Source organism: Cyprinodon variegatus, unplaced genomic scaffold (assembly GCF_000732505.1).
Source record: "Cyprinodon variegatus isolate N-32 unplaced genomic scaffold, C_variegatus-1.0 Scaffold647, whole genome shotgun sequence".
Taxonomy (NCBI): Eukaryota; Metazoa; Chordata; class Actinopteri; order Cyprinodontiformes; family Cyprinodontidae; genus Cyprinodon; species Cyprinodon variegatus.
Window position 1 is genome coordinate 699 of NW_015151100.1, and position 9,518 is coordinate 10,216.

Sequence of the window (9,518 nt, forward strand, 5' to 3'; positions counted from 1 at the left end):
AGGAAGAATCTCGGTACTCATTGTTTAGGAGGTACATAACTATAATATAGCAAAAATGCATTTCCTTTTTCTGTGTTTTTTTTTTAACTGCTAAGTTTAATACCTGAAATGCTTTGCACTTAATTCAACCTGGTTTTCTTAAAACCACTGTTATCAGTCTTTAATAAATATGTGATTTCTTAACAGATGAATTGGTTGTTTTTCATTGATTTATTACTTTAGAAACTTGAATCAAACAATTCAAATAGTTTTTTATTTGGAAAAAAATGTATTTACATATGAAAAGTTCATTTATATTAGTTTCAAACATACATCTAATTTATAACGACAGACATCAGCTTCAGTTAAACCATGCTGGCAGTGTGTTGATTACTGAAGAGCGCAGAAATGATTAAGGACAAAACATTAATTACTTTTTGCTTCCTAAATTGAGTGCAGCAGAGGTGGGATTTCAAGGACTTTAAACACAATTATAACACAGGGAGGTTTATGGCTAAAGACATGGAGTTTAAAAGCAGCCCAGCATGCACCTTAAGAGTCCTTGTAGTAGTTGTTGAAGTTGATGCGAAGCAGGAAATCTTCTAAATGAGGCTGATAGCCTCGGTTCACCAGCTTAGTCACCACTGTGAAAAGGAGAAAGAAGTCAGAAGTTTACATACGTATCTGAAAAAATAATGTTAATATTTAAACACTTTTACAAGTTTTATTTTAAGCATGTTTTCAATATTCCACATGGGTTCAGAATTATACACACAGGCTCGTATATATATGCATAAAACTCCATAATGGTTGGAAAACCCAACAAGTTTTTTTTATAAGGTTTATCTGGACATCTGGTTTTTATTTTACAGGTTTGCTAAAGATCATTTTACCTGCTTGGTCTCATGGCATGGACTCAATTAAGGTGAAGTCCACAATGTTGAGGCCAGGAGGGTTTCAGAAGCTTAATATTATTTATATAGATGGAGGCAGGTTTTGTTGGTACAATGTCCTTAGGTTTATGAAGCTACACCGTGAAACTCCCAAACATTTCAATCCTCACAGGAAGCTAAACAAATAAAGTTTTGTGGTTTGCTTGCATGGGCAGCTGCAGTTCTTTTTAAGGTGTCCATGTTGCACCACTTTTTTCTTCTTTGGCTGCAGAACTGTCATGTGCTCAGATATTTTCGGATAAAACCTGTGTGTACTAACTAGGAGCACGTAATGTTTTCTGGATGACTACAGCCAATACGTGCTGGGTTTACTGACCTCTTTGAGTGGAAAGAAAGTTGAAATGCATGTGCACGGCTGTTTGTGGTGTTTATATCTATGTTTCTTGGTGATAGCTGGTGACTGCATCCTGACTAAACCCTCCTGTTGCCCACTGATGATGGGCAGCTGCACTACAACCCATGTAACACTGGAAGGACTAAATTTGACTTAGAATATACACAGATGGGCTTCGTCTTTGGTCAGCGTATTTGCAGCCTGTGACCATAAATCTGCCTTTACTGTTAACAATGGCACTAAAGTTTAAGCATGTTCCAGTTTGTGATGCACTTTATTACTATTGATTAATAGAACCTGTTTCTTTTCATCTGAGAAAAGCAATCTGGATCAGAATATTGGAACAAAGGCCCAATTTGGTGCTCAAAACATAAAATGGTACAAAACATGCAAACAAATTTTCCTCAATGACTTCTCTAATGCTGAAACCTCAACTCTATAAAAAAAAAAGTTCTCAAAATGGGATTCTGTCTTGAACCCAACTAAATTACATTAGCTCTCCTAATTCTGATTGGGAGAACGGTTTAACATCCAGAAATTCCTGCAAAGCCTGTGATTCCTCTCCAAGTTGTAATGCATTCATATTTATGCAATAGAGCTGCATGAAATATTGGGTTTGAACTGTTGAGTTTTTATGTAGAATCACAAAGAAACGCTTTAGTGCGATCTTTGATGGGAAAAATATTACAATTTACAAAAATAGGCCAAAAATGTCTGCCTTCAAATAACATGAGGCAGTTTATTTGTATTTTAGTGTTGACTTACTCACTTTTATTAAATTTGGAGACCAAGATGCCAAAGCACCAAGTGGATCTTTTAGGGGTCATTTAGGATTATAATTTAAAACGACTTCACCTCTCTTGTAAAAATGTATTGGCACCACTTTGTAATGAAGGTACTAATTAGCACATTAAGTTTAGTGCTTTTTATGCAGTGAACTGGCAGCAACACTGCTTAAAATCTATTAGGAAGATTACAGACTATTACAGTCGGCTTTTCTGTGATTTCTAAACGGCCTAATGATGGAATTAAGAGTCTTTCTTTTTTTCTTTTTAAAAGCGGTGAATCTTTCCTGTTCTGTATGCAACTGAAACCAAAGAGACCAGACTGTCATTCAGCCAGAGGTGAAACAATATGCTCTGGTCTTACCTTTGAAAAGGAAGTGAGAGTAATACTTAAAAGTGTTGTACGACTGCTGCATGGCAATGAAGCTTGGGTGCACTGCCTCCCCCTGCTGGCTGTCCCAGGGTTGCGCGATGAGCTGGGCACGAAATTTGAGAATGAGGCTGAAAATGCTGTGGATGATGTTCATGACTGGAGCTGCTTTCTCTGTCAGCAGACCCCTGGAGAGGTTGAGGGGAGAGAGAGGTCACAGAAAGATTAAAGTCAACTTTTTAATGACCTTCCAGACAAGACTAAGCTGTGAAACACCTCAGTGTGATACTAACAACCTCTTCTGAATTATTTATCCGCAGATTAAATCATTCATCATGCTCACAATTTAGCCTCAGCACATTCAACTAGAATGTGGATGAGTGTTTTATGAGGGAAATAAATAGATTGAAACTGAGATATTAAGCCTTTACCTGTCTATGGCTATGAGAGCATCTAATATAAGGCTGAAATAACTATAAATACTGACTGAATAACTTATGCTAAAACACAAGCTGTCACTTCCTGACTTCTTGAAACAAATCAAATATCACAATAGCAGTTTGTTCCAGTCAGCATGCTGTGAGGTTATAGATCATACATTTACAGTTCCAGTTCTCACCTGAAGATGGCTCTGTTGAGGTAATCGGCATGTGTGCGGTGGATGGCGTCCAGGTCACTGGCGGTGGCCAGCTTGGCCGTGAACTCGGTCCAGGACACCTGTAGGATCTGGTTGGCGATGTAACCCTGTATGACTTTTACAAAATGCTGCATCTCATGCCTGTAGAGCTGCAGCTGATGGAACTGTACCGATCGGCCTGCGCCTTTCACCAGAGCTGCAAGACATGAGCAAGGAAGCAGGTGAGGATCTGAAGGGGAGGACAAACATGCTGATTACAGGCTAGAAAACCTGCCAAAATATTACACAGAGAAAATCATACATGTGGCCTGGACATGTAAGAAATAAATCTTAGTAAAAACCCAGCAGGTTCTGTGAAGGCCTCAGAGGTTCGTCTCAGAATATTACTGAACAAAGTACATCATGCTGACCAAGAAACAGTAGACAAGTCAAGGATGAAGATGTGGAGGAGTTAAAACCTAGGTAGGATTTTACAGAACACACCAATACATGAACCTTTTACTGCAGCGGTCCCCAACCACCGGGCCGCGGACCAATACCGGTCCGTCGGTCATTTGGTACCGGGCCGCACAGAAAAAAGTATATATATATGGACTATCAGAGTCTAAGTGATGTTTTATTTTGAAAAATATAAAAAAAATAACGGTATTCTCTCCCAATTTCATCAGTCGGTGCATCTGTGCCTCTTGACACAGCTTAATTCAGTTCAAGACTCATCCTATCTTTGTGAAGCGGGATTTTCTGCGGTTACAGCGACCAAAACAAAGCTACGGAGCAGACTGGACATCAGGAGCACACTTTGTGTGTCGTTGTCTCCGATTACGCCTAGATGGGTCCGGCTTGTTTTATTTTTATGCTGTTTGTATTTGATTTATGCCAGTCGTATCATTTTACTTGATCGTATTTTTGAGCTGCATTTTACGTCCTGTTATTAATAGTCTCTAGATATAAACAAATTCTGACTTTTTTCATTTGGTGTCACAAATCACATTTTGCCAAATAAAACAACAAAAAAAAGTCGGCATCATTGCCAGCGGTCTTTCACACATGGCTATGCAGAAAGAGGGCTGCTATAGACGGGCTGCAGTTAGCCTAGGAGCTCCGCTGGTTCCCGCTGTCCTCAACTTCAGAATTTTTTTTTTTAAATGACGCATTAAATCTGTAAATGGACCATATATAAAGTATAATATTCTCGCCTCAAATGATCTTAAAACTTACTTTTAATGAACAACAGCAACAGGAAATAGAACTTTTAACTTAATATTCTGAGGTCTGTGAGCGCTCCATTCTAAGCTGCTGCTGCCGCAGTGCATGCTGGGACAGCCGTCAATCTCAAGAATGGATAAGTCTGCTCTGATGCATGCTGGGTAAAGAGGGAGGGGGAAGAACAATATCGGTGGACTTTGTCTGTTCTTGGTCTGTTGTTCTTGTGAATTGGAACAGTACTGGGGCTGATGCTGATGACTTTTCACGAGTACACGAGCACATGAGAATGCACAAGAACACATATTGAGAAACGGCCTAAGAAACGGTAGAATTAATCCATTAAATACATTGAATTTTGTGAGTTGAATGCAAGAAAATGTTCTAGAACTTAATTATTTATTATTAATTAATTAAATATTTAATTATTGTTATTATTTGAGTATTTTATTCTCATTTTTTGGGATAAAGTAGGTTTGATGTGCTGTATGGACATTTTGTAGCATCATGCTAATATTACTAAAGTTTGTTTTACTGTTTGTTTCCATCTTCTGTTTCTCTCAGTATATCAATTTCTGAGCTCTGTGAAGAGTTGCAGATCAATATCATCAAACTCCAAGAAGAAAACAGCTAGACAACGTTCCCACTGGCCTTGACCTGTGCTTAGTATGAATAAATCATAAAATAACTTTTGCATTCCTTTTTATAAATAATGTAGAGTCGACTATAAAGCACTACAGGAAGAACCCTATACCTCCTTCCTTTGAGGTTAGCTGGAGTCCGAGCTAAAGCTGCATCAGCAGCTACCTTTCCCTCACCTGTCCTCTTGAGGTGAAACCAGACATCCCTGAGGCTCCACACCATGTGTTTGAGCTGCAGCAGGAACGAAAACAAGCGGTTGTACTTGCTCATGCAGCTGTCGGTGATGATGATGTTCAACGGCCAGTCAACCTGGGGGGAAGGAGAGAGGAAAGGAAAAAAAAATAAAAATCTCTGTCAGAGCGAAGCTTAGAGAGGCTGAGAGTGGGAAGGAAATTACAGAAAGGTGGAATGAGAGTTGAGAGGAGAAAAAAAATAAAATAAATAAAAACAGGTAAAGGCAGAGTGATGGATGACGCAGGATGAGCGGAGAGAGGTGTGAATATGCAGACGGTGATAAAGTAGGTGAGAGGATTGTGAAAGGGTGAGAGGAACAGGATGAAGAAATATGGTGACATAAAGAGGCAGAACATGTGAAGCAAGAGGTAAAGATAAGCAAGCGGTGGGGGAGGGGGGCAGGATGGAGACTCAGCTGCTTCAGGAAACATGAGAGAGGAGTGCTAAGGCCAATATGTGCGCCATTCGTTTCTGAGCACGGCATGGATCTAATAAATCTGTGATGCTCAACCATTTCAGGGAGATAAGCTCATTTTCTACATGCACAGCAGTTTGTCAAAACATGTCAGGCTGTCACATTCACGCTGGGACAAACACGCCCATGTCAGCGTCCTCATCGCCACGCTCGCTCCATCAAAACGCCTCACCTTGTAACGCAGCTCCAAACAGTTGAGGGAGTCTGGGGCGTGAGGGTGGAAGGTCTCTGGCAGGAAGCGCAGGGCGAAGGTGAAGTTGGAAGCTAAGGGGGTGTCTCCATGTAGGCTGTACTGCAGGGCCTTACTGAGAATGGAGTTCAGGACCAGGGGGGTCAGAAGCTCGCCTGGAGTCTGGCCACTGGCCATCTGGAAGGTGGAAATGGAGATTGAGCACAGCACAGATCACATTTATTGACTTAAATAGGCTCATTCTATAAGACTTAAGTTTAACAAAAGAGTGGTGGAAGCTCAGCTTCCTGTGTGGATGTAGGAGTGCCAATCAGCAGAATTAGAGCTTTGACTGAATAAACAACACCTTCAGTCTGATGGGCCCGGGGAGACAGATGCACATGAATGTTCCTGCAGAACAGCAATGAGGTGTGAGCGACTTGTTATTCATGGCAGGAAGCTTAAAGCTGGCAGCACAATTAGATGCACAGGGTTTTACATGATGTTCATGGAGAAATGTCTAGACTTCCCAGTCATTACACTCAGTTTAAAATACTGCATTCACTCTGAGTATTTGGCTGGCATTTCTACAGGTCAGAATTTAAATAAGAAACCTTGCAAAAAAAAAAAAAAAAAGAGAGAGAAATAAGGAAGGTCAGATTAAATAACATAAGAAACATGGACCTGGAAAACGGTGAAACTGAATTGCAAGAACCTTTAAAAAAAAGTTTAAAAAAATAAATAAATCTTCTGCACTTTGTTTCCAAGTTTGAAGAAGTTTCTCTTCCCATCCAGGAAGATTTTTCAATCCAAAATGTCAGAAATATCATTGAGTTTGAGACTTAATAGAGTTGACCATAAACAAAGCCTTGTTTTTGCTAAGAAAACATGCAAATTGAACCGGAAGAATGAGTCTGCCCCTTAGGAATGGGGAGTCGCTTGGGTTCTTTGTTAGCCTGTAATCACCGATACCCGTCTATGTCTCTAAAGGGGGGGTCGTTAGAGGGAATTGTTGGCTTGGTTGAACAGGCGAGGTCCCCCTGATCCCCTGTAAGGGGGTGGGGTTTGCGATGATAGCGGGAAGGAGAGCTGTTCAAATAAAACGCACACTAGGTTAATCCCTTGTCTATCTGATTTACTACATCTATGTTAAATATTAAGGGTTAACAGTAATACCACAGTCTATGTAATTGGTTTAACTACATGAAATAATTTATGCACAAGAAAATTAAATAAAATCTAAACCACTGCAAAGTTTTCCACAGATGAGCATATGGGACAAAATGCTTTTTAATGGCTATGTGATCCTGCAAATCTACGTTCCCTACGCAGGCTAAAAGCAGACGTATCAAAGAGAGGAAAATCGGTCAATGACAAAAAAAAACACTATTTCAAATCTCACCAAAAAATCTGCAAAGAAAACACAGAAATAGGCCAAAAAGCATCACCTTTTCAAAGATTAGATCACTGAGGGACTGTGCAAACTCGCCATCCTCCATCAGCAGGAAGTGACGCAGCGCCTCAAAGTGTTTTTCCACCCCCAGCTCTACGAAGAAGTAGTCCACTACAGCCTTATTCACCAAGGACACACTGGGAAGAGAGGGCAAAGAGGAGCACCGATAAAAAAAGGGGAGAAATACTTGAGATCACAGAGAGAGGCTGATACCACCTATCTTTATTTTGTCATCATTGCACCACTTTCTTTTTTGTACATAATGATAAACGCAGAATCTAAACCATAATTCTGCTTTAAAATATGTAATTTATTTCTTCCTAACCCTCATGCTGTGCTCTTCCAGCTGGGAACTTACTGCGTGATGAGCGGGGCGGTGACGGAGTGCTTTATCAGCACTGGCAGGGAAACCATCTCACTGAGCTGGACAGCTGTGGTGTCTGTGGCTCTGCGAAGCGTTGGGTCCATGGGAAGGCCCCAGGGCCCCCGCGTTACCTGCTTCAGCAGCTGGGACTCAGGAGACGAAGCTGTGAGAAGGAGATGATGAGGATGGTGCTGAAGGAGTGTCTCTCTCACAGCTGCAGGTTACATAACTGAGTCTGAATCCTTTTTTTGTGTGCGTATAATTTAGGCTCTAGTTAGATAAGTTTCAGACTGATTACAGCAGTAATCACCCAGAAGCAGGTTGCTTCGCTTGCTTAGTCGATCCGATCCCCGTATTTAAGGAAACCCAGCCTAAATAATTATGGCTGCTGGTCTTGATCAGCGATGTGGAAGAGGAATTCGCTGGAGAAGACGCTGATTGATTTAGGCATGAATGCTTGCAGCATGAATAAACAACAAATTGAGAGTGAAAACGAGAGGATAGGACTTTAACAAGCTATGATCCTCCACAGCTAAACATCTACCTGTTTTTATGAAATTACTTACATTTACGCAAGTCAAGTACATGTTTGCCTAAAAGAAGACGTGCAAATCCAAACACAGAGCTGACCTGTGCGTTTTTTTTAGGTTTTAATCATTTTTTATGTGAACAAGCACCCATTTATCCATCTAGGATAATAATCTAAAGATAATATTTGCTTTTATCTCATTTTTTTTGCAATGCAAATGTTTGAAGGGCACAGGCCCCCTAACCTTCCAGCAGACCTGAAACGGCTCAAATGAAAAAGCTGAAGCTTTTTCCTGTTTATCCAATCTCTGACATCAAGCTGAATATCAAACACAAACGTTTTACTTTTCAACAAATTTAAACTGCTGAGCCAAAAGCATTCATACAGTTGAACAACTTCTTGTTTTGCAACATTCCATAGGCAAACTGCTGTGCATTTCATTGGAAGCAAATTATATCAACACAATGTGGCAAACACCTGTGCATGATTGGACATGAACTAAACTATTGAAAATATTTGTGAGCCTGAATGTTCAGAATCTTTGTTCTGTTGGAACTCTAAGTATCACAGAGCAGCTGCATTTTAACAGATTAAATTATTAACAAGATGATTTTGATTAGATAATTGCTAAAAATGCATCCCTTACTTCATTTATGCACCACTTTCTGTCAGTCAAGAGGCAGAAGTATGCAGCTTTTAGAAGCATGGATTCTTTTGAGGAGTATTGTATATCAGGCCATAGAAAGCTTTTATTTCCCCCCTTGCTGCATGTTCTGCACTAACCTAGTAAATTATAGCAGTCCTCATAGTGTTCCACCTGGTACTGGGCAGATAAACCCATGAGGTATTCCTGCTGAGACTTCTCTCCAGGAGACAGCCACAAACCAGATGTCCAAGACCCCATCCAGTCAGCGCAGGGCTCAGTGGGGCTCCCTGAATGTGAAAATAAAGACAAATATACACTTTTAGCTATTTTTAACAGTGAAACAACATAGGTGTATCAGTCATCCTAAGAGAACAAGGCAAAAACAGACATGGGATTAGAATAAGGGGTGTGTAATAGTGGTAGACTGAATATTCCAATTTTATTTCATCCAAACAATTATTTACTGATTGCAACACTAATTTATGTATTTATACAGGCCAATACAACAAAGAGGACTTTTAAATACCACGATGGGGGGGGTTCCATCTAAATCAAGAGGTCTCACTCGATACATGAGGAGAAAAATACATTGTCAATTAAAGGGCAATAAAAATTATTTTTTTATAAGAGAAAAAAGCTGTGCAAGGATTACCATCAGTTTGATCAATTAGTTATCTCTAAAATCATGTCAGAGCCCGAGACAGGAACATATGAGATGTATTTAAAGGAGGTAAAATAAAAAAAA

At 40.0% G+C, this 9,518-nt stretch overlaps 1 protein-coding gene across 1 annotated transcript in view; it reads right to left on the bottom strand.

Annotated features, from left to right (window-relative positions):
* Positions 1-253: 253 nt before the first annotated feature.
* The window catches only part of tubgcp6 (tubulin gamma complex associated protein 6), a 38,825-nt gene continuing 29,560 nt past the window's right edge, over positions 254-9,518 (bottom strand). Inside the window, exons 18-25 of the mRNA XM_015393551.1 lie at positions 8,911-9,060; positions 7,593-7,761; positions 7,230-7,371; positions 5,785-5,979; positions 5,080-5,212; positions 3,041-3,254; positions 2,416-2,609; positions 254-623 (exon numbers count right to left, since the gene is read on the bottom strand). Of these exons, the coding sequence (XP_015249037.1) occupies positions 532-623; positions 2,416-2,609; positions 3,041-3,254; positions 5,080-5,212; positions 5,785-5,979; positions 7,230-7,371; positions 7,593-7,761; positions 8,911-9,060 (1,289 nt within the window). The 3' untranslated portion in view covers positions 254-531. The remainder of the gene's footprint in view (positions 624-2,415; positions 2,610-3,040; positions 3,255-5,079; positions 5,213-5,784; positions 5,980-7,229; positions 7,372-7,592; positions 7,762-8,910; positions 9,061-9,518) is intronic.